This window comes from Coccinella septempunctata, chromosome 6 (assembly GCF_907165205.1).
Source record: "Coccinella septempunctata chromosome 6, icCocSept1.1, whole genome shotgun sequence".
Taxonomy (NCBI): domain Eukaryota; kingdom Metazoa; phylum Arthropoda; class Insecta; order Coleoptera; family Coccinellidae; genus Coccinella; species Coccinella septempunctata.
Window position 1 is genome coordinate 10,523,239 of NC_058194.1, and position 25,351 is coordinate 10,548,589.

A 25,351-nucleotide genomic window follows, 5' to 3' on the forward strand; every position below is an offset into this window, starting at 1 on the left:
TGCTGTATACCTATTGCCTACTGCAATGGTGTAGAAGTCCGTTCGTGCATAAAATCGGCCACACACGGACGTTCATGCTACGCGCATCATGCAAGTTTTCAGGATGGTTCGGAAGAGATGAATGACGGACAACATGCATTATTCATGCCCACACACGAGCGTTGATGGTTGTCATTCTTTGCATGTTGCATGTTGCACGCCGTCTTCTCTCTGTGTCTGTGGCCGGCTTAACTTCTATTTATCGTTCAAGTGTTCTGGCAACACCCCACTCTTTTTTTCCCTTTAGCCTGGGTGTCTACTGGAAGCGTATTCGAGCGGCTACACGCTCTCGCGAAACGAGCGTTTGTAGCCGCTACGAAACAGGCGGCGTGGCGCTACAGAGGTTGTCCACTGGAGGCGGCTTCCTGCGTTCAATTCAGTGTTGGAGCCGAAGGATCGTTCTCAATCCAGTATTGCTTGTTGTTTGCGATGGCTGCAATTTTTATAGCCAAAATCAAATCGAGAATTCAACCATTTCTACTGTTAACCGAAGAACGGATCTTATATATTTCCCAACTACTACTGAATGAATCGAATTTTATTTTTACTGACAATGCGATGAAAACAACGAGAAACAATTCTTCCAATAAGTATTCAATTGTTTGAACGACTCATCCAGAAAAACTATCCTAGGTTTCCTCCTCAGCTAATTTTTTGGTGGCCAAAAATGCGTGTTTTCGTTTTTTTTTCGATTGTATCTACCCTGGAAAATTAAATATAAACAAAGGTCAATTTTTTTCTATTATAGATCATTAAATTCTCGATTGAGGCGGCGTTCCTCAACACTCTCCCATATTAGAGTATATCAAATTTGAGTCAAATATCAGAGATATTGTCGTTGACTGTCCATGACGTTTTAAATCTGAAATATTGAGGAAAAACTTGTATTTGTGTGATGAACGCGTGTTTTCAATCGATGTGAAATTTAATGCTTTACAACTTTTTCATACGTTTTTATACTTCTCTCATATATAAGCTGCTTTCAAAAATTTTTCCGAGAAATCAATATGAAATATAACATTTTACAATGTTTCTGGAAATTGTCCCAACTTGGAGATCCATTAGTGAGAAAAAGTACACAATTGATCTCATTCGACGTAGAATTCAGAGCTCTATAGCTTTTTTCACAAGTAATTAGTCGATATCCGTATTTCTTGAGGACATATGATTAAAAAACTACAAAAAACCCCATTTCATGGCCGATAAAAGTTATGCTAAATTCTTTTGAAGGAAAAACCCAAGATGATTTAATTCGGTCACTGATGAAGCCATTAAAAGAATAGAAATCTTTTATAGGCACAAAATTCTTATTGAATCTCAATTTAACCGGACTGAAATGGATGAGCTTAACGGGCGTGCACGCGCTACAGATCCCATTTCAGGCGCGTACGAGCTCGTAGCCGCTTGCAAACGCCCGCTCGAAGTCGCCTGCAGTGGACAACGCTGTATTGAAATACGTTACTTGGGATCTGTAGCGGCTTGCCGCACGTTCACGCTCGTTTCGCGTAAGCGCGTAGCCGCTCGAATACGCTTCCAGTGGACACCCGGGCTTACGCCGTCTACGGATGGTTAGAAAGTCCCGTGGTATAAACACTTCTTAATAACAGTTTTCTGTTTTACAATTAAGGGGCGCGAAATTAGAATTCTATTCTTTGTATTGAATTTCAATATAGATTTTTTTGAGATCAGAAAACAAACATCCTGAGCGACTAAAGACAAAATGAAAGTATGGTTTTGTTTTGTAACCAGGATGTTAGCTTCCATCTGAACATTTTTTTGAATCAATTGATATCAATGAAACGCGCTGCCTGATGTGCTTTATTTTTATTTGCAATTTATAAAAAATTCAGAAAAATTTCAAATTATGAACAACGAATACGGCTTTGACTAAGACACAAAAATATTTGGTGATCTTCTATATGTCAAAGATGTTATTCCTGTTCAATACGTTGTTTTGAATATATAAATTTAGTTTGATTTGTACAATTCATATCAGAAATTAATATGAACCAATATTCAATATAATAATAATAACTGTTCTTTATTGGCCATCGACCGAAGTCCTTCAGCCTATATTCAATATACTATCATAGCATACACATTTCAGTTACTTAAATATTATTTACAGAGTTTTCAGAACCCCAATAAAAAAAAACTTCCCTGAGGTATACAAGACCTGTATGTCAGCCCGTCGGTATATAGTTTCTTTATAATCTCTTTTTTGATATATTCTCTTTATGACACAATATACAAATTGATTAATGAATGAACAAAACACTCACAGCAGGTTTCATAAAACTTTGACTTTCCAAACAACAATTTGACTCGATACCCAAAACGAAATCAATAAAACCTATGCATTTTTGAATATATTGAAGGAGTAGCAATTGAGAATCTTTGAATGGACGTATAAAAGTCATAATTTCCCCTAAATGGGTCCTTCATACAAGGGATGCTTCCTGCATACAAAAATTTACGTGGACGAACAGTTCTCAATTCACTTGCAGTAAAATGTTCAAAGCACATGGTGTAGTCACTAGGGTTTGCAGGCCTTTACGTCCTGAAAATTTTATCCACTTCGTAGCACTGAAAATAAAAATCAATGAATGACCGAGTTACACATTACCAGTTTTCCTTACATTCCCATTTTTCTTGGTAAAAATCGTTTCATTTATTCCACAGTTCTTCATCATACTATAATTTTCGAACGATATTTTGAGGTTTTCACCAAGAAATTAGACAAAAATTGTTATAATCAGCAACTAAAACGATCTTGATAAACAAAATGCGGTACGAGAATCAAAACATCACAAATCTCTCTGATTGAAATGGCCATCTGAAATCTCAGAAAATTTCATATGTTTCTGCAAATGTCCCTCGAATTAATATGTTAACCAGTCTTAGGACCTCGAAAACACAGATGGCGCTCACATCACTTCAGTCGCTTCGTTTCCTATTTTTCCCCTCTATAATCTTTGGTTCAAACATCTGAATCAAATTGGATCTTTTTTGTTGTTGTGTTCGTTATTGTCAAGACAAGGGTTGTCTAACGGAGTATTTCAGAAAAAGACGTGAGGAACTAAAAAAGGGCCTCCTTTTTTCCTCCACCAGATCGAGCAATCATAGAGTATATTTTATGTGGATTTTGATAGTTGCGAGAACTAATTCTCGATATATCTGTCTAGGTTTTGCGGAATTGAATGACAAGGAAAAAGAAGATTCCGTATATAAATCGATTATGGTGTGTCCATTTTTTTTTCATTAATTACGCCACCCGTGCGAAGCCGGGAAGGAAAGCTAGTAGGTGAAGTCCTAGAAATATATAAGGAAATGGGGATAGTCTAGAAAAAATAATGATTTTAGAAAATTGCTCGGACTCGTCAATTTGGTTTATGAGAACATTTTTTCATATAAAACCATTATCAATATTATAATATCATTTCATCCGCCTGCGTGGTAACCCCAACACCATAAACTTGAAAAGGGTGAAAGGTCGTATAATATGTTGTTGAAAAGATCTTCTCCTCCTCAATATCACATGATATTTTGTTCAGATTTAATCATTCGTTTTCGTTATATTCGATTAAGAAAATGATATTTCACCTATTTTTCTCTATTCAAGTTCAAGGTGTTGGGTTACTGCACAGATGGATGAAATGATATGTTTTCATGAAAATGTCCTCCTCAAGAACAAAATTGATGGTCCCGACACCCAAACTCATAGCAATCTTCACTCACCAATTAAAAATGAGCAAACTCTAATGAAAACTACGAAAATTTAATTCCATAAATTGAGAACAGCAGAAAACGTCTGAAAATGACATGAAAAAGACCATAGGTCTTGAGAATATTTTGTAGACAAATCCGTTTAGAATTGATGACGAATTGGTCAGTTCGCGTAACGTGATCAAGTCCGCCAAGTTATTACAAAAATGGAGCTAACCAATCAAAAATGATACCACAATAATTGTCTCTACTGTCTTATAAGAGTCACCGTATTTCCAGAGTGGGCTATCTATTCTCTGTTCAATTAGTCTGCAGCTGATTTGCATCAGCAGGTCGCTTCACAGAAAAGGAGATGCTGGCCAATACAATAATAAATAATCGAATGATAAGTATTTACCCTGTGTGATTTATGAAGAATAAAAAATACTGTTATTCTTCATAATAAATGATTAGAGCAAGGAGCAAGTGTTGAGTTGAACCTGCACTCAATATTCCACTGTTTTAAAAACATATTAGTTCCTTTCGTTTGCAAAAAAGTGTAACACTTTCCTACACTCGATTTGATTTACACCAATGTAGAGGAAGTGTAGTTTATCTACAAATAGTCAAAAAGGGATGTAGATAAACTACACCTCCTCTACACTAGTGTAAATTCAATTATCGAACGAATACTAAATCGAGTGTAGAAAAGTGCTACACTTTTTATGCAAACGAAAGGACCTAATCTTTGATATTAAGACACATGGCACCTACTCCAGTTGTGGTACGTACTCCTCAAAATAGTACAGAATAGTATTGCATATCGATAGAGCACTTTTTCTTATCTAAAAAACCCAAATTTTCAATAAATTCGTACTTTACGTTTTCCGCTAACGTCAAACTTACCATCGGCTGTGTAAAGATGAGAGACGTTCAGTTAACTCATGATGTATTTTAGAAATATCATAAATTTCATGAACTTTTTGATCTACTATTGAAGAATGATCACGCCTAAACGAGGAGGCAATGAATACAATAATGAGGCTAAATTCAGATGCATACTACCCTCTGATATGAATATCAACAAGTGTTACGATCTGAATCGAACTAGCCAATTTGCCATCGTCAAGGCCCCAAATGGAGTACGCTCCACCGAAGAAAAGCAGATGCTGACTATGGTTTCGGCCTCATTTGGCCTCATCAGAGCAACATAGCATTTTTCTACGGTGGAGAACGTTTGGAATTGATGGAACTTTATTCAATATTTTCGTGTTTTACTGGGTACTATACATTTACCCAGAGCGCCACCCAATATAAAAATATAGGAAAATATGGGACATATGCTATTGTCTTCGTCTTGGTTTTTATCTGGAGGGGATTGAATCGGACACCGTTTCATATTGGGTGGCGCTCTGGGTAAATGTATAGAACCCAGTAGAACACGACAATATTGAATAAAGTTTCATCAATTCCAAACGTCCCAAACGTAAAAAAAATGCTATGTTGCTCTGATGAGGCCAAATGAGGCCGAAACCATGGTCAGCATCTGCTTTTCTTCGGTGGAGCGAACTCCATTTGGGGCCTTGACGATGTCAAATTGGCTAGTTCAATTCAGATCGTAACACTTGTTGATATTCATATCAGCGGGTAGTATGCATCTGAATTTATCCTCATTTTTGACCTACGTTTTTGACCTTATTTGAAATGTTATATTTTGCCAATTGAAGCTCTGTACCATGCAAAATAGCTGTGTCGAATAAGTGGATTTTGCAGTCTATTGAAATATGTAATAATTTTATATGTGGAAACCTGATGCTTTATGATGCTATATATTTTAATGTTCAGGTAACAACGTATATTTTTGAATTCATGACACTATTTGAGAATCGAAATTTGTAGTCATATATCTCGAGATACGTGACGAAATTTAAGGTGCTTACAGACAAAGATTATAGAGTAGTAGTATAGAGTCTATAATCTTTGCTTACAGATTACTCTGAGGTGACGTGTTCCCACGTCCGACACTGGGACCACGTCAGATGTGAAGCAGTGCTCACATGGACCTGACGTAAACGTTACATGGGTGAAAGCCCATGTAACAACAACTTTAAGGGGAAGTAGTACAACGATTCGAGATCAAGACGATCGACCTTGGTTGCTTTACGGTTGCTACCCCAAATACGGAAGTGTGCCACATCTTTGAGCAAATTCCTTGAATAGGAACTGATACAGTTGAAAAATAGAAATTACCTAGCGAAAGGTAATATTAGGAATATTGAATAATTTTCAGTTATTTGTGAATTTCAGCTTAGTTTTGGTATATATCGCTATAAAAATCTTTGCAATACATAAAGAATTGAATCGCCGATGTCATCCCGTCGTTATTTTTATCGAAATTTGTTGAATAATCGTCGAAAAATGATTGTTAAAACAAGTTTTGTCGACACTGAATGTAATTTTTTTTCCATAAAAAACTAACTAAACTGGAGAAAAATGGACTGGGTGACATCAAGACGTCCTTCAACTTCAATTTAAAAAAAAAACAAGGCTTTACGTACAAAATTGAAAACATAAATTCTGGTAACTAGTGAATGCCGTTTTGAATGGAGATTCTCGAGGTCTTACTTCCAGTTAAGTGCTTCTAGTTCTTCTTCATTCCGTCCTGAGCCTCTCTGGATTGCTGATTCAGATAATCCCTGTTTGTGAAAAACAAAATAACATATTACATATACGATTTTCACAAGAATTTTCAAATCACGACACTTGTTTCGCTATCTCAATAACATCTTCAGGGGGTGGAGGTTCACCATGTATTGTAAATTTTTTGTGGAAAACCGTTGATATCTTCGATATTTATATTAAACGATCTTTGTAAAAGGAATAGGGATAGATAAGTGCTATACAAAAATACTCAGATGGGGATAAAGAAGCGAAATAACAATGTTTGTAGTATTTCTTCGTATAAGCGGCAACGTTACAACATTGAAAATATTTCAGTCAGATAGATCAGACTGTAAACCCTTGTACCCAAATAATCAGAACAATCCTATGATTCGTCCTCCGTAAACGTCTAATAGGCCACCCACCCACACTGTGACGAACTGGATAGATACACGATGGCGACACAGTTGCTTCGCATTGTTTTGAAGATACATGGCCCCACCCTAACAGTATTCGCATCCATCTAGATCATATATGATAAAACTGCGCGATTGAGGTTTTTTAGAATTATGGTATTGGAGGTTCTGAGTTGCTCTTTCAAAGGTTGGCATGATATATCTGCATGCCATCATGCACGATCAGAATATGCATGGAACTGTATTAATATATTTATTGAAGCAATTTAATATCCACAAGGAATTGGTTTCAGGCCCTATTATGGTAATGACCCAAAAAGTTACAAGCCTTGCGTTCAGTTTACATGATGGTACTACCAAATCAGAAGAGGAGATGAATCGAAACCAAAAATTTGAAGCTATAAGAGAAACTCCATGTTTACTTTCATACTTCAGTTACTGTCTATCCTTTCAAACGTTGATGGCTGGACCGAGCATTTCCTACAAAACTTACATTGATTTTATTGAGGGAAAGAGTATTCCAGTATCCAACTCAATCTCAAAGGTTTTGAATGTTTCTAAATATTTAATTCAATATGTATTTATTATCAATGTTTATCAGCGCATGAATAGGAGTAAAATAATTTTGGTCGCACTTTTTTAGATTTTTCATTCCTTGTTGTTCATGAGAATTCATGTACAGAAACTAAACCAGTCTTGAAATACAGCATATGCTTCCAGTTTCTTTTGGAATCGCTGTTCAACAACATAAATTTTTTTATCAAATTGTAATTATTTGCTGTCCTTTAGAGTAGTTCAATTCGGTTTACAAATGAGCAATCGGAGAAAACAGAAGGACTATTTAGGAATCGATGAAGGTGATCTATGGAGAGAAACACTGATTGTCTCCTTTTGAGAACATGTGGCATGTACATCATAGATCGGGTACTCTTGTACGATAGCGAATTATTATGGCTTTTGCCAGTATTGTTAATTTTAAAAACTTTTTATGCTCATTTGAATTGTAAGATTCTGTGACTGATTCATTGAGCTAAATAGCACCCTACTCCTCAGTCCTTTCTCCTACGTAAGAAATGGTGACATCATGACGTTTACAAAACTTTGATCGACCCTTCATCTCTATTTATCATTTTGAAATTGAATCATTCTCAAGCTTAGTAATGAAACCCATATTTTACGGGACAGCTAATTACAAACCTACTCGTGTAGCTTCAGGAATCGGTCACTTTTATTTCAAATTTCAAGTGTCAATAGGAAGAATGCGATGACCTAATGAAAGATTTAAATGTAGTAAGAAATTACACACATTCACAATTATATATCATTTGAATGAAGCTGAAACTTTTGTTAGCTGCTTTTCAGATGGATATGATTCTGCCTTCTCGTAATAAAATGTTTGTTGTACATACCTAGATATTCAAAAGTTGTTTTTTTTAGTTTGTTATTTCATCGTTTATGTTAAAAGATTTTTTTGTCAAAATATTGCTATTGAGTTGCGCTCTGTAACTACGTATTAAGATATCTTTATTTTCATATATCTAAACCTGCATAAAGAAAAATTCTTCTATAATATCTATTTTTAGTCTATATTCATGGCACTGTCAATTTTTCAGTGAGAATTCTCGTACTTTTATATGTAGGAATGATACTCCGGTTGTTCTTATACTGAAAATTTATAATTCAAGCATATAATACACAATCTATATTCTTTTTTTCATCTCTATGACCAATGAGTATTTGTGAATAAGAACCTTACTTTTTTGAAATTATCTGAATATTTCAGAAAATAGTTTTTTGCCCACTCATATCATTAATTCCATTCTTCAATATCGAGATTGGCAACCCAAGTCGTATAAAGCCTGCCGATAGGTGCTGAAGGGTCGGAGACGGATAGTATGAATTAGTCCATATAAAACACTTTGAATGATATTCTAGCTGAGCTGAACTTAACCGAGATGGGCGGATAATATGAACTGACCTTAACTGTGAGCCGCTTTAGCCAATAATAAAATGACGCAATGTCGGCGAATCTATTACAGAGAATGACTCTCATACGTCTTCATAGATGACGAAGCCGCGACGCGGTATTGAAATAAAATAGATGATTTCGTGTAGCTCCAAAACTACAGTAGTATAACTACAGTTATATGGCACTGATAGGCGCTAATGAGGTACTAAATATCAGACATAGTTTCAGAATTAGTGCTTCCAACTTCACACTTGTTCAAAAAACAACACTCAATTTTCGTAAAAATAAAAATGGTATCGCAGCCGTTTAATCGGCATTAATAGGCACTAATTAATGCGACAAAAATCCTCACGCAATTCCTATACTTTGGTGCCAAGCATAAAGTCAGTACTAAAAGAAATAAACTCTGATATAATGAAAACCGTTCATTTTTTTCCATTGATTTCAAAAGCACTAATAGGCACTAATTATGCACTATAAGTATTCGTATACTAATTTCATCGAAATTTGAAAATGCTGGTGCTGAGCGTTAAGCCATCACCAAAAACTCAAATTGTCAATTTCTCAAAAGCTACAATGGTGCTGGCACTAATTAGGCACTAAATGTTTGACATAGTTTCAGAATTAGTGCTTCCAACTTTTCGCTAACTTCACGGACCCGACATAAAGTCATTAGAGTATTCTAATTTATTATAAGATCTAACACATCTATAGGTGAACTAGCCCAATGCTAGTTTGATGAATATAGGAACAACAAAAAACGTCTAAAAGCAATCCGCCATGTTACTTCAAAAACGGAACTAACCAATGAAAAACGAGATTACATTGGTCGCCACTGTCATGTTAGAGTTATTGTACTTTTTATTACTCTGCACTGCCATCTGAAGGAGCTATTTTTGCTTCAAAAAATCATTCGAACCCGATTGATGAAATGTCATAAATGATCAACTGGACTCGTTTTTCTAACATTTCACTGAGGGTAGATTCAGATTCATCTTCAGAACACGATCAACTGACAGTCATTTCTTCCTAACAATTCGAGACGACAATTTCCACAGACAATATCACCAGTAAAAAATCATAATCTATTAGGATAGAAAATATTATAATAATATTCGTTTACGAGTATCAGGAGCTCTCTATAATTTGAAGCGCACAGAAAACTGTTCATGCATGATCACTGTCTGAAATAAAAACATTTCATTAACTCTTTAAATGAGATGTGTCGAAAAAAAACATGGTTTTTAGTTTTTGTCGACTATGGCTCAGTTTTTTTGAGATTTTAAAATATTGAGATATCATTGGTTTAAACAAATTGTTCCGAAAATTTGCCAGAATTTTTGACAAATTCTTTCAACCGATGAAATTTTTTTTAGAAGCTACCGTCAGCCCTCAAAACATATCCACACTCTGGAACAATCGGTTCACGAGTTACTCTTTGCATTTCAACATATTTTGTTTTTCGTCAAAAAATAAGTATATGTATACAAGGTGATTCATTAGTAAATGGGCGGAAGCTTAGACCAGCTAGAGGACACTAAGGTGAATCAAAATAACCTATATTCGAAGGGTCTATCTCTATTTATAATCAAAATACAGAGTTTCTCAATTTTTCAATTTGTTCAATTAACCATATTTTTCAAACCACCCCAAATATTGTAATGAAAGGGTAGTTTTCAAAAATACCCCCTAATTTTAGAATAATCCTTTTAGTTTCATTTTAATAATTTTATTTTTTTTTGAATTAGTTTCGAGAGAAAGGTTTTCAGTTTCCAATTCAGGATTCCGACATCGTTCAGAATTGTAAACTTTCCGCACCGTTTTTATTCCGTTTTCAGTTCTGAAAAACGATGCCGCACCGTATAAAACTTCCTGAATTGGAAGATAACTGTGTTTTTTGTTCGCTAGCACAGATAAGCCGAAATTAAGACGTCTTCTCGACGCAAATTTTACCGAATTTCGACAGTCGGGGCACATCTGATTTTCGCACCGTCCCTGTGAGTATAAAATCAGATGTTTCCCTGCAGGTCACTTCACTTGCTGTTCACTTGCGATTAAGTTACTCACGATTAATTTGCGATAAATTACCCCGCTATAGTGCCGTCCGCCGTGACAGCTTATCTTGCTGCCGTTGGGTTTTGTTGGAAGATTTCTTTTTTTTTTTCTAAGATTCAGAATATAATTTTATTTTTTTCTTCGTTACTTTTATTTGGTGGTTCGAGAATTTTACGAGTGCAAGTGGCCAAACCGATAGGTAAGACGACACTCCGTTTTTTTTATATATCATTGAAACTTCAGTCTGTCTACACCCCTCCTATACCAGAGTCTGAGTTCCACCCCTACTATCAATAACGTACCCTGCTGGTCTGGATACCCGGGGGTTCAAAAGGCATTTTGTGGTGGCTAGCCTTCCTAGAATTTTCCCGCTCGTTCCCGTGTTCACTCCTACGGTTAGGGAAGCACTCTGCTGGTGTGGATACCCGGGGAGTGCCGAACGCGCCTAAGGGTGAGCCATCGTAATTCTGTGTCGTCGTATTTCATCCCCTAACCTGGCTGAAGTCCAATACCTGTCCGTTAAGTGTGCGTCTTAGGTTCTAGCTGGCGAACACGTCCGTAAACCCCGTATAACGTTTGAGATCGTATCCTGTTTCATTCCGTCCGTTTTGCCCTGTAAATTCACTGATTTCTAGTCTTTCACTGTGCGAATTTTATAATAGTGCCATTTGTATTTTCTTGTGCGAGTCGACAAATATAATTTGTGTACGTTGATTTTGACTTTCACTGATTGTCGCTAACACCCCAGACACCGACGAACCTTGTCTTCGGCTCGTAGCTACCAGGGTAGGTTTGCTATTTTCCCTTAAAGAATAGCTGGCGCTCGAGTACACCGAGAAAAGGCCGTTACTATATTTTGATGATATTTATAGTTCACACTGACAGAGTGACTGAATTTTTTTCCTGGTACGGACTACGAAAAACTGATGAATACCCTGTATATTAAAATTCAAATGATATTTGAAAATGGAGAAAAAACTCAAAGGAACAAGGTATTTCTTGTACTCGGTATGCGTTTTTATTACTCAATAAATGAAGTTCAATTTGAATATTCATACAAAGTAATCAAAATTTTATATAACACAATTTTATTCAAAAATTATTCCTCTTATCAGGCCCTTTTATTGGTTCACAAACTTGAAACAAAACAAATGAACATATCTGTATTTGAATAAATAATAATAAATCTTCGATAATTACGAGTAATTTCATATTGCAAACGGTAAGATTAATTAATTAGATTATATATCTTATTTTGGAATTAACAATTAAATTGGCACATTCGCGCCTTGAAAACATGGCATCCTTTCGAAAACCTTAATGCTATACTTGTGAAAGCATTCAGTGGGCGAGTTTCGATATTGCTGGTGTTACTGGCCGCATTCGAATTACATTCTACTCTGTTATGTGTAAATTACAATAGCGCTGAAACGGTCCGGCCAATGGTCATAAACTCTGGGAATACTGAGATAGGTACAGAGTGTATCTCTGTATCTTCATTATAAAGGGAGATAGACCCTTTAAATATAGGTTATTCTGACTCGCCCCACCATGTTTAGATATTGATAATGCCTATGCTCCGACTGAATGTTGAAGAATTCTCATCCACAACGGAGATTGAAAAATTGAAAACAATAATAGGAATTCATTCAGAAGCATACCACCTGCCGATATGAATTTCAACAAGTGTTACGATCTGAATCGAACTAGCCAATTTCGTCGTCAGGACAACGAAATGGAGAACATTCAGGGGATATTCACGGTTTTAAGACTGAATAATAACAACTTTCTTAAAACAAAGTCGACGTTTCGTCGATATATTTCGACTTTCTCAAGACTAAAATTGAGACAGGAATAATAGAAACAAGAACACAAACAAATTATTAAAGCTGCATCTTACCTAGTTTTGTTAGTTGTTTAAAATATACATAAAAATCATAGTATGTGCAGGAATTAGAAGTGAACTACTTTTACTCAAAACAACAGTCAATTAATGAAACAATCCTAAGAACTCTGACACATAGCATCTAGGGTAACACAGCGCAAGAAAACAATAACACACGGATGACGGTAGATACAATGTCACGCATCTGACGCACAAACGATCAATCAAAAACAACTACTAAACAGTAGTTCATCTTAACGGCACTTGAATTGTCTGAACAAGGAAATCAAATTATTATAAGATTGGTGTAATCCCTGAGTATCACTCCTATGATTGACGGTATCGTGCAAATTAATATGTATCATCTCGCTTAAATTTCTTTTCATCCAGTTTTTCTCCCCATCCAAAACTGAAATCTGCTGGAAGCCGAATTGGTGTCCTGTACTGAAAGAGTGCAAAGCCAGAGCTGTTTTACCTTCTTTATCTCTGAACTTCTCATGGCAATCATTTTTATGTTGTCTGACCCTACTTGAGAGCAACTGTTTCGTCTGTCCTATATAGCATCTATTACAACCTGCGCAGGGAATCTTGTACACCACATTAGAACGATCAAGAGTCCCAGCTCTGTCTTTCAACTTGGAAAAGAGAGATCTGACACTCTTTAGATTGTAAAATGCCAGCCTGGAATTTGTGGACACTCTACGGATCGAGTTAGATATCTTGGAAGACAATTTTGGCACGAAAGGAAACCTAAAATAACTACGTGTCTCCTTTGTTTCGCCCAATTGGTGTCTGCTCGGTGGAGGCTTGTACTCGTTGATGATTCTATTAACCAGAAGAGAGGGATAAGCATTCACTTTCAATATTTGTTTTATTTCTTTCAAATTTTCATGGTGAAATTCACTGCTGCTCAGATTGATACCCCTGTGTAGCAAATTTTTTATGACGGAAATTTTATATTTTCTGCATGTGTCTGATCTATAATTCAACAGTCTTCCAGAGCTGGTAGGTTTCATGCACCACCGTGTACTCAACGTTCCGTCTGCTCTCCTTCTTTCCCTGACATCTAAGAACGATAATTCATTGTCTTTTTCACGTTCTATAGTGAACTGTATGCGAGGATGGTATGCATTGAAAGTTTCCAATAGGTAATCTACGTCAGATGGAATAATCAAAAAAGTATCATCCACGTAAAGTTTAAGGATGAAATTTGTCGTAACCATCCTTAAACTTTACGATTTATGATACTTTTTTGATTATTCCATCTGACAGCGTAGATTACCTATTGGAAACTTTCAATGCATACCATCCTCGCATACAGTTCACTATAGAACGTGAAAAAGACAATGAATTATCGTTCTTAGATGTCAGGGTAAGAAGGAGAGCAGACGGAACGTTGAGTACACGGTGGTGCATGAAACCTACCAGCTCTGGAAGACTGTTGAATTATAGATCAGACACATGCAGAAAATATAAAATTTCCGTCATAAAAAATTTGCTACACAGGGGTATCAATCTGAGCAGCAGTGAATTTCACCATGAAAATTTGAAAGAAATAAAACAAATATTGAAAGTGAATGCTTATCCCTCTCTTCTGGTTAATAGAATCATCAACGAGTACAAGCCTCCACCGAGGAGACACCAATTGGGCGAAACAAAGGAGACACGTAGTTATTTTAGGTTTCCTTTCGTGCCAAAATTGTCTTCCAAGATATCTAACTCGATCCGTAGAGTGTCCACAAATTCCAGGCTGGCATTTTACAATCTAAAAAGTGTCAGATCTCTCTTTTCCAAGTTGAAAGACAGAGCTGGGACTCTTGATCGTTCTAATGTGGTGTACAAGATTCCCTGCGCAGGTTGTAATAGATGCTATATAGGACAGACGAAACAGTTGCTCTCAAGTAGGGTCAGACAACATAAAAATGATTGCCATGAGAAGTTCAGAGATAAAGAAGGTAAAACAGCACTGGCTTTGCACTCTTTCAGTACAGGACACCAATTCGACTTCCAGCGGATTTCAGTTTTGGATGGGGAGAAAAACTGGATGAAAAGAAATTTAAGCGAGATGATACATATTAATTTGCACGATACCGTCAATCATAGGAGTGATACTCAGGGATCACACCAATCTTATAATAATTTGATTTCCTTGTTCAGACAATTCAAGTGCCGTTAAGATGAACTACTGTTTAGTAGTTGTTTTTGATTGATCGTTTGTGCGTCAGATGCGTGACATTGTATCTACCGTCATCCGTGTGTTATTGTTTTCTTGCGCTGTGTTATCCTAGATGCTATGTGTCAGAGTTCTTAGGATTGTTTTATTAATTGACTGTTGTTTTGAGTAAAAGTAGTTCACTTCTAATTCCTGCACATACTATGATTTTTATGTATATTTTAAACAACTAACAAAACTAGGTAAGATGCAGCTTTAATAATTTGTTTGTGTTCTTGTTTCTATTATTCCTGTCTCAATTTTAGTCTTGAGAAAGTCGAAATATATCGACGAAACGTCGACTTTGTTTTAAGAAAGTTGTTATTATTCAGTCCTAAACCCGTGAATATCCCCTGAATATTATAATGGAAGGACGTGAAATACGAGTTGAAATGGAGAACGTTTCACAGAAGAGTTCATGCTGAACATGGTTTCTTTTTCATTTGACCTCGTCAAAGCAACATTTTCTGATGAACAACGCTTGGAATTGACGAACCCTAATTGAGTACCAGTAGTAACCTCTGAGTATTATCAAGTACTCGAGCGCCGTCTAGTATCGAAGGAGTTGCGTTGCTCTCACGAGGTCAAATGACACCGAAACCATGGCCATCATCTACTCTTCTTCGAAGTAACGTTCTTCCTTTCGTTGTCCTGACGATGACAAATAAGCTAGTTCGATTCAGATCGTTTCACTTATTGATATTCTTATCGGCGGGTAGTATACATTTGAATTAGTTCTTATTGTTTTATTCATTGCCTTCAGTTGAAAAGTTCTGATTCTTTCATCGATCAAAACATCGTATTATTCAATAAGAATTTTCATTGAATATTTTTATTCCAGAAAATGGACACCGAAACTTCCAATGAGCCGTCTCCATTTTATCCTGTTTTGTACAAAGTACTCACTGCTGCTGTTTGTGGTGTGATGTTTATTTTCCTAGGTGGTTATTTTCCGATAAGTGGATTGAAAGATTCACGATTCTTGGTGGACGCTGCCATTCCTTTCAAATTTTGGTATATGTACTTATGTTTGGCGGCATGTCGTCTCAAATATTATTTCGCTTGGATGTTTGCGGACGCCATATGCAATAATTCTGGATTGGGATTCAATGGATACACTGAAAACGGCAAAGAAAAATGGGATGGTGTGTCTAATGTAGATATATTTGCATTTGAGGTATGTTTTTGTGAATATCCGGATTTGATTTGAATTGAAATTTTTATTCCTGATCTACGCTCATTCCAATTCTGTCCCCCATAGTGGTAGGTATATTATGAATAAAGCAACACGCTCCCATTTTGCTACAGTAAGAATTCGGATTATTCTTTGTACATAAACTTCATTCAAACCTTAAATAATGGAAAACCTAATTGCATACTCCTATTTATTTTACCAAGACTTCCTAACAATTTGATTCTTCTTGGGGAAAATTATTAGTATTATATTATATATTTATATTATAGGGGTTTGTTTTTTTAAGGGAAATTAGACTGACAGGACGGAAAAGAAAAACTATAATAATTTGAACGTCAAAAATAAAAAACTGATAGATAGTTAAAAATTGTTGTTTATTTTATGAATTTTAATAAAATAAAGGAAAGATCTTGCTATTGTTAAACCCTGAAGAAGAATAGAATTACTGTTCGAAAGCTTGGTGAATGACAAAAAAAGAGATCTAGTTTTTCTTTTCCGTCCTGTCAGTCTAATTTCCCTTAAAAAAACAAACCCCTACAATAACGAAAGACTGTTAAAAAACAACTCAGATTATTTATATTATATATTAGTAAAAAATTTATTATCAAACGAACTACCTGTGAAGTTTGATCCCAATTATATGATGTCCATTCCGAAGTATAGTACTAGAAAAACCATGTAGTCCGTTCGTCAGTGCTGCCGGTCCACCATCTTCAGAGCGAGAAAGAAAACGAATCCCCCTACGTTTGCGCATTCAAATCAAAATGTTTGCTGTAAACCATTGACTAGCATGATTAGGGGTTAAATTTACCATTCCAGACATTTCTGGAAAAGTCTTGGGCACAATAGTGTAATTTGTGTCTTCTGCATAATTTGTTGTTTTAACAGCTTTTTCATTGAATATAGTATTTAGATCGTTTAGAAAGATGATAAAGATATGGCCTTCTACCATGTGGTAATCCAAGTTCAGTGATTTCTTCTTCCGAAATTGTTTCTTTCACATTCTGAGAGATTACCACTCTTTGCCTGCGGTTTGTTAAGTATGATCGAAAACAGTGTAGCTCATTCTCTTTCATACCATACGCAGAAAATTTATGAAAAATGAGGTCTTGTTATAAAGTAACAAATGCTTTTGACAGGTCGAGCATTGAACCAACTCCAAAGAATTAAGAATTCCTGTAATGAATTCAAATACTGCTGTCTGAGTGGATTTTCCCTTGTTGTGTCGGCGATAGAATTTTTTCATTTACGAGGTATTCTAATAGTTGCGTGCAGATGGATAGTTCCATCATTTTAGAGAATGTTGTTAGAAGAAGGTTCTTCTGGTTCAGGCTTCTTCCCAACTAACAAAATTTGTTTAGTAGTTGCAGTATAAACAGCTACATATCTGTTGTTTATATGACACGTGAGTCGTTACATTTTAAGAATGACTATCTTTATAACGCAAAAGGGCCACACTTAATAAAACATTTCACTCTTTAATGAAGTCATGTAGAGTTATTATATGTTTGGAATATAGCAACTATAAAATCAATATAAATATAATACAAAAGTCATTTATAGGGGTTCTATAGAACTCTTACATACATTAGTTTACAGTTTACGGAAAGCAGTATAACAGCTTTATAAATGATGAGGAGAGCTTTAATAAATATTTGAAATTTTGTATAACAGTTTCCCAAAGTCGTTATTTCGACTGCTTGATACTTTAAATGTGTCTGACATGACTGTTACACTCACATCCAGTAACGTTAGAATTATATTTCAGATACAGGTTTTCCTAAACTGATGTATAAATATATCGTAACAATGGAACTGATATCATAAGGATATATCGGTCCTCATGGCGTTAGGCAGAAGTCAATAAGAAATTCAAAGCTTAAGAAACATTCAGAAGTGGTACATTTAGAAACACGTAAATTTTTCTGATGAAGATATATACATATTGCTCACTAAATTTGCGTGCGCCTCGAATTTATTGACTTTCTCAATAAATAACTTTTATGGACTAAAAATATACATTCATATTTTACGTTTTCTTCGATATGTGACCCTTTTTCCCAAGTAATTATGCCAAAAGAATCATTTTTGGGGATAATTTTTCAATTTATGGGCTTGATTCAATGTGTTTATACAAGAAATACAAAATGGCTTCGTCTCAAAATTTTCCACCATAAATAATCTAATGGTGGGGGCCTGCTTTTATATAGCATCTTTAAAACATTATTAATTCTCGAACCAGAAGAGCATCAACCAATGTTGCCAAAGTTCTTTGGACAAAACGTTTATATAATTTCTCGTGGGCCAGCTATATAACTATATCATAGAGATTTAAAATTATAATAAAGATGTTACATAATACATTCTTAAAACTTTTATAAGATAAATCTATCTCAAGCATAAAGAGCTTTATAAATGATGTAATATAAATACGATACGCTTTCTATAAAGGGGTTTCATTCTTTCATCATATAAATGTTTAAACGATAATTTTTGAATACCTTGTGGCTAATACGATGATTAAGTGTATTTTTAGTTAGTATAAAACAAATCCGCTATATGTAATGCTATTATTAATGCGCAAAAAAATTAACGCACATTATGGAAATCTCAAATTTATTCTACAATTGAAGGTGTTCTCAATGATAATTATTTTTATCAGAATTATGCATGCATATGTTATCCACTTTCAACGGTTTTCTTCAATACAGAAGGAATAACAAAAAATTATATTATCAGATTTGGAATGTATTGGCTCCTTTCTAAAATCAGTTGTTCTCGATCAATTCTAGTGATCAATAGTTTTTCTTTCGTTTTATTTTATACACTCGATCGCTATGCAACGCGAAACACGCAATTTGACCCAAGAGGAATGTGCCCAAGCGGTAGTTTTGCGAGAAGAAGGGTGGTCATACACAAGAATTGCAGAAAGGTTTGAAGTTTCCCATACAAGTGTGTCTAGAATATTGCAGCGATTCAGGGAGACCGGTATGAATGTCCGAAGACCAGGACAGTGTAGACCACGGGTAACAACTCCCATTCAAGAACGTTACTTGAGAGTTTCTTCGTTGAGACAACGGTTTGCAACCGCTCGCCTCCTTCAAATTCTTCTTGAGCAAACTCATGAGGTGCAAATTAGCACTCAGACAATAAGAAATCGCCTCAGAGAATATGAATTAAGGCCTCGTGTCCCGGCAAGAGGCCCAGCTCTTACCCCAGCCCATCGAATGCCCCAGCCCATGGATTTTGCGAGAGAGCATATCCATTGGGAAGAGGCCGATTGGGAAAGAGTTCTCTTCACATATGAGTCTAGATTCTGCCTGTACCATTGTGATCGACGCTCCCTTGTATACAGACGTCCACATGAAAAATATGCTCCGTGCAATTTCCTGAATACTACTGGTGTCGGGGGAGGATCGATTATGGTCTGGGGTGGAATATATTTGACTGCTCGCACAGACCTAGTGGTCGTTGATAATGGAGCTATGAATGCTGATAAGTATATAAGGAACATTCTTGAAGAGCATGTAGTGCCATTTGCCCCATACATTGGTGAAAATTTCATTTTCATGGACGATAATGCCAGACCCCATCGTGCGCGCATCGTTCAGGAGTACCTTGGAGAGGTTGAAGTCTCTCGAATGGAATGACCAGCAAGAAGTCCAGATCTCAATCCGATTGAGCAGGTTTGGGACAACCCCAATAGAAGGCTGAGAAGTTCAAATCATCCAGCTACTGGGAAGGATTAGATCAGAACATTTTAAGATCACTCATTTTGAGTATGAACCGTCGTTGCCGAGCTGTAATTAACGCAAGAGGTGGAAATACCAAGTATTAAATCACTTACCTACCAGCATTTCAGTATTTTGAAAATTGTTCATTTCTCTTCTTTCACATAAGATTCGGTGAAATCCTGAATTTTTCTTCCATTTAATGTGTTCAAAACCTTCCCGAGAGAACATAAAAAATAAGTTATAAAGTCAATGTAGAGTTAACTTTCATTAAAATTGAGATTTTCGAAATGTGCGTTTTTTTTTTGCGCAGGGTATATCAATTATATCCTTAAAAAACTGAAAAATGTTAGTTGTGTTGAATATTGCTTTTTATCAACGTGTGAGTAGAAAGTACTGAACAACTCATTCATTTTTTCCCTTAATTTTCTTGACTGCTTTAAATAGAATTTTCCTTTTGTTATCCGATTCCAAGATCTCGCGTTTATAACTCTCGCACTTTTCCTCTCTAAATCCCGTTTGCAACTGCCGAGAATTTACTCGTGAATTCATACACCTTGAGTTCTGTAGACAATTCTCCAGAGAGTATTTTCATAGTCCCTTTTTGTTTCTTTGTATAATTCCTTGAATGCCGAATTATATATTTTGCAGGTGTGATGGTGTGAAGGATATCAAGCCTAGCTTTGCATTTCTCCAGTTTATCACTTATGAAGTTGGGTTATTTTCGGACAGTTATTTGGATTTTTCTTATATGACAAGAAAATTTGAATTCTCTCTTGAATGTATGTACCTACATGTACACGAACCTTTCCAGAGTAATGACTTTCAGTCTTTGTTTTTGGTTCTGTATGTTATCTGGAGTCATATACACGCTTGTTCTCTTGTTCTTGGACCTGTGTGGTCATAATCCAGGGACTTTTAAGATCAGACATGTTCGCTTTGCTTGTAGTGTTTTTGCTGAATGGTATTTATGGCTTGTGAGTATATTGTCTATACATGACTTGCTGGTTGAAGTTATTCTTGTTGGTTCGGTTATAGTAGGTGTCAGACCATATGAACTCAGAACCAGAAGTTCAAGAAATTCCATTGTGTATTTGTCTTATTTGTTTATGTTAAGATCTTCCGCTCTCATGATTATGTTTCCTGACTTGACAAGATATCTTGTCGAACACTTCTCGAAGTTTTTTCAGAAAAGTTTTTGTTTAGTCAGACGTAGAATAAATGGATAGTAGAGTAACATGTTGATTTGATATCCATGGCTGATATCTCAATTTCTTATACTGAAATCTTTACTATTTCATGCTATAAATTGTACAGCCTTCATGTTTATTTTTGCAACGATGGAATGAACTAGCCAATAATATAATATAAGTAGAGCATTATTCATGTTGAGTACCGTATTTTTGTTATTCATTTATTCACATTTATCGTTACAGATAATTCTATTTTCAAGCTGTGTATCTCGACTTATTGATTCTTATTTTTCATTGCCTCTTTGCTTCTATTGCAGACTTAATCGTTGTTTCGGATAGAAAATATAATTTTCATTCTCTTGGCACAGCTCTCGTGTTAAACGATATTACAATTTATGCAGACCTTGGAACATAGATACAAGAAATGGAAAATAAACATTTGTTGTTGTCCAAAGACTGAATTGAGAAAGTTGGTTAGTGTCGCCAATCACAATTGTGATAGTTGAATCTGACTTCATTGTCACGCCAATTTTCCGTACAAAAAGGTAGGTCTTGGTGTCGTGACAGACAGAGAAGCATCGAATGTTTGTACCACAACAAATGCATTCATAGCACGTCAATGTCCATTCCACGTATTTATGTTCTAAGATGCACATGCACACATCGCACTGTTTTGAGCAATTTTTGAAAATTTTCTCGAAGCTATTATAGCTTTTTGAGAAGAATCTTCAGGATATCGATCAGACGCGTCTGTTTCGTTACTAGCCATCTTATTTTATTAATTTTATTGAGCTGCTGTTGTTCGCGCAGAGTCGTGATTTCTAAAGAATAATTTTATAATTTTCTTCTTTCCTTCTACGGAATACACCATTTTAATTCTACTATAAATTTACAATCGCTTGGACACACTTGTGAAGTTCTCAAAAATTCGCGATAGACTAAGGTGAATCAAACACATGAAGCGTCTAATTAAAAATAAACAACATAACTACTAAATACTGTGGAAATATCTATGTCGGATACGAAAAATAAAGGGTGTTTTTCAGAGGTTCGGTTTTTAAATTGCCAACACTGTTAATTGAACAGTTGATGGTATATTTGTGGTCAGTACGTTTTGCCATTTCACAATGCATAGACTTATTTCAGAACGACGCTTGCAAATTGTGCAAATTTCTTTTGAAAACCATGGTTCAGTTCGCCAATCTTATTGTGCCCTGCGTTCATTTTACGGTCGACGAAATCGTCCTTCCGAGCAAATTATTCGGAAAACAATGGATCGTTCTCGTACCAGGCAAACTCTATCTGATAATACGCATCCACAAAGACGTCGTACTATGCGCACAGAAAAAGTATTGCTGCTGTGGAGCATATAGTGTTGACTCTTCAACACTTATCGACACACGCTCTTACATCCATCAAAAGCCACTGTTTGGTGCGCTTCATGGGCAGGTGGAATCATTGGTCCTTGGTCCATATTTTTTCAAAGATGTTACAGGCCCGAATGTTTCCATCAATGGAAAGCGCTATAGAGGATTTCCGGCTTTTTTGTTTACCACTTGAACGGTATTGATGTGGCAGAGCTGTGGTTTCAACAAGATGGTGCAACATGCCACATAGCGCGCGACACCATCAATTAATTGCGGGAAACCTTCGAAGAGCGCACAATTTCGCGTAATGGTCCCATGAGTTGGTACCCACGATCGTGTGATGTCACATGTAAGGATTTCTTTGGGGATATGGGAAGTCACTTCTCTACGCAGATAAACCAATGTCATTCTACCACTTATAAGCCAACATTTGTCGCGTTATTGTCGATATACGGCCCCAATTGCTCGAAAATTGGACTTCCCGATTAAGCAACTAATGGCATGAGATTATTTTTTTCAAATGAAACCAATACCATGATATTGAAATTTTATTTCATTTTGAATTTATCTGAAAAAAACACCCTTCATTATAGAGATAAATGCTACATTGCATCTTTTAATATTTTTGCTGTTATTTCATTATCGATGGATATTTTGAAGCGAAACTTTAGGGTCAGATATTACTAGATACAATCTTCAGAATAAGTTGTTACAAAACTTCTCATCCTTATTCAAAATCGAGGGGTTGTGTGCACCCCCGTTAGGGGGTTAAAGTTACAAGGATGAAAAAGCGAAAAAGTTGTTGACTTGCTGGGGGTGTCACCTGAGGTCCGTTTGAGGTCCCTCGAGTGGTTCTCTGCGAATGGACATGGAAAAAGGAGCTCCTGATGAGCCCAGGGAGGACTGAAGATGATGTTGGTTTGATGGATTCGATTAGATATCTCTCAAACGGTGCCTGGACAAATGAAAAAAATGGGTGGACAAACATGGACACCTACGATGGACAAACGATCCTGAAATTTTTGTTCAAAAATTTTCATTTGGGAGTGCCAACTTCGCAGGTTCCAAAATTTTCAAAGATTGATATCTATGGTTCTGTGGGTGGACAAATGAAAAAATTTTGTGGACAAACGTGGACTTACGTTGGAAAAACGATCTGTACCATCCAAAATATGTTTTTGCGATTTGGGGGTGCAGCTCAGAAAAAGAACCGAAAAAAGTTCTTTTACGATATTTCTAAAACTGTGCCCGAACAAATGAAAAAAAGGGTGGACAAACATGAATCTACGATGGACAAACGACCCTGAAATTTTTGTTTCAAAATTCGCATGTGGGGGTGCCAGCTTCACATAGCTGGAAATCCGCATTGAATGCGAGGACGAGGATGACGATATTCTTCAGGCTACAGACCAAAACTACGACCGAAGGGCAACCCGGACCATCGAAACGTACCAAAAAGTAGTAGAAATCAAATGAAATTATTCAAGTTCCTTTTATTTTTTTTAATAATGTAAAAATATAATGATATATAATAAGAATAAGAAAATAAAGCTCAACCATTATGAAGTTTCCGCATTTTTTTTCAAATAGTGCTACTTCATGGAGCTATAACTCCTAACATATGTGTGCTACAAAAAATTTGGCAACGAAAAATGTGGGGACTTTTGTATTCTTTAACTTTATGTACTATGTTCTGTCGTGAAAGCAACCATTTTTGAGTTAAACCAAATTTCTGTACCTAAAATTCAAGAGGGCGTCTCGAGCGCATGCGCCTGGAGGTAGAAAACTTGAACTTTACGTCAAGACCGTGAGCTTAACAACATACTAAAAAATCGCCACTACCCCACCTTTTGCATTCAAAAAACCTCCACGTAAAGGTCTAAAAGGATAACTTTTCCGATAATAGCTGACAATATCATATGGTTTGACGGTCAGTGGACGCACCCAGTGCATCTCAAACATACACAGTTTCCGATAGTTCGCTCCCTTTGAAAATCTGAAATTCAGTTATGTCGGAAACTGATGGCAGTTGTATCGGCAATCCAGTCGATACGTAGTACCGTGCAGTAGTGCTTTCCAGAGGACGCAGTACCAAAAATTAATCATTTCAAGCGATTCGTGCGTTGCGTACGATGTGGAACTGTGGACGTTTAGCGTTATAACCCTATAGTTTCCTAAAATGGAAACTTTCACAGTTATCAAGAAAACTATAGAAATAAGGAAAGCAGCAAAACTCTTGATTTTTACTTTCGGAAACCACAGATGGAAACTAAAATTTAATGTTCAGATAAAGATGTTTAAAAACATCTTAGTTCAGATGAATAATTCTGACGTTTCATGAGGTAATAAATTTCCAACCAATTGGCCATAATCCATTTTAAAATATAATTATACTAAAGGATATTGCACATAAAAATGGATCTTTATTTTACTGTTCGCTCTACATGTTTCGCCTCACTGAGGCATCTTCAGGAGCTTCGTCCAAATTCATAGATGTTGAAACAAGTGATCAAGTCAGTTCCTAATTTACACAAAGAGAATTTTTTGTCGTTTTCAAACGGTGCCGTTTCCGCCGTTTGAATAAATAGAATAAAAAAATCCATTTATGTGCAATATCCTAGTATTATTATTTCATGAATTGTTTAGATTCCGATTGTACTCAAATTTTGGTACTACAATTAACAGCATAATTTATTCAGAATGACGGCGAAAAAAAATCCCTGCAAAATTGGAAATTTGTGAAAACAGTTCCTGAAGGAATATTATAGGGTATAGATTTTCTACATTTTCCAAAATATTATTATTGATAATAACGTTCCTTTTTTTCCCAGAACTGATTTAAACTGGTCTATGAACCGCATCGGCTGGACCTTGAATTACGGGACGGCCTGTATATTTTAAAGTCGTTACAATAATTTCGAAA

The 25,351-nt window shown here is 35.9% G+C and overlaps 1 protein-coding gene across 2 annotated transcripts in view; it reads left to right on the forward strand.

Moving 5' to 3' along the window:
• The window catches only part of LOC123315825 (lysophospholipid acyltransferase 2), a 120,905-nt gene that overhangs the window by 77,507 nt on the left and 18,047 nt on the right, over positions 1 to 25,351 (forward strand). The window contains exons 5-6 of one of the 2 annotated variants that reach the window (XM_044901693.1): positions 7,115 to 7,374; positions 15,784 to 16,119. In XM_044901693.1, the coding sequence (XP_044757628.1) occupies positions 7,115 to 7,374; positions 15,784 to 16,119 (596 nt within the window). The remainder of the gene's footprint in view (positions 1 to 7,114; positions 7,375 to 15,783; positions 16,120 to 25,351) is intronic. The other variant, XM_044901694.1, reaches the window with a different exon arrangement.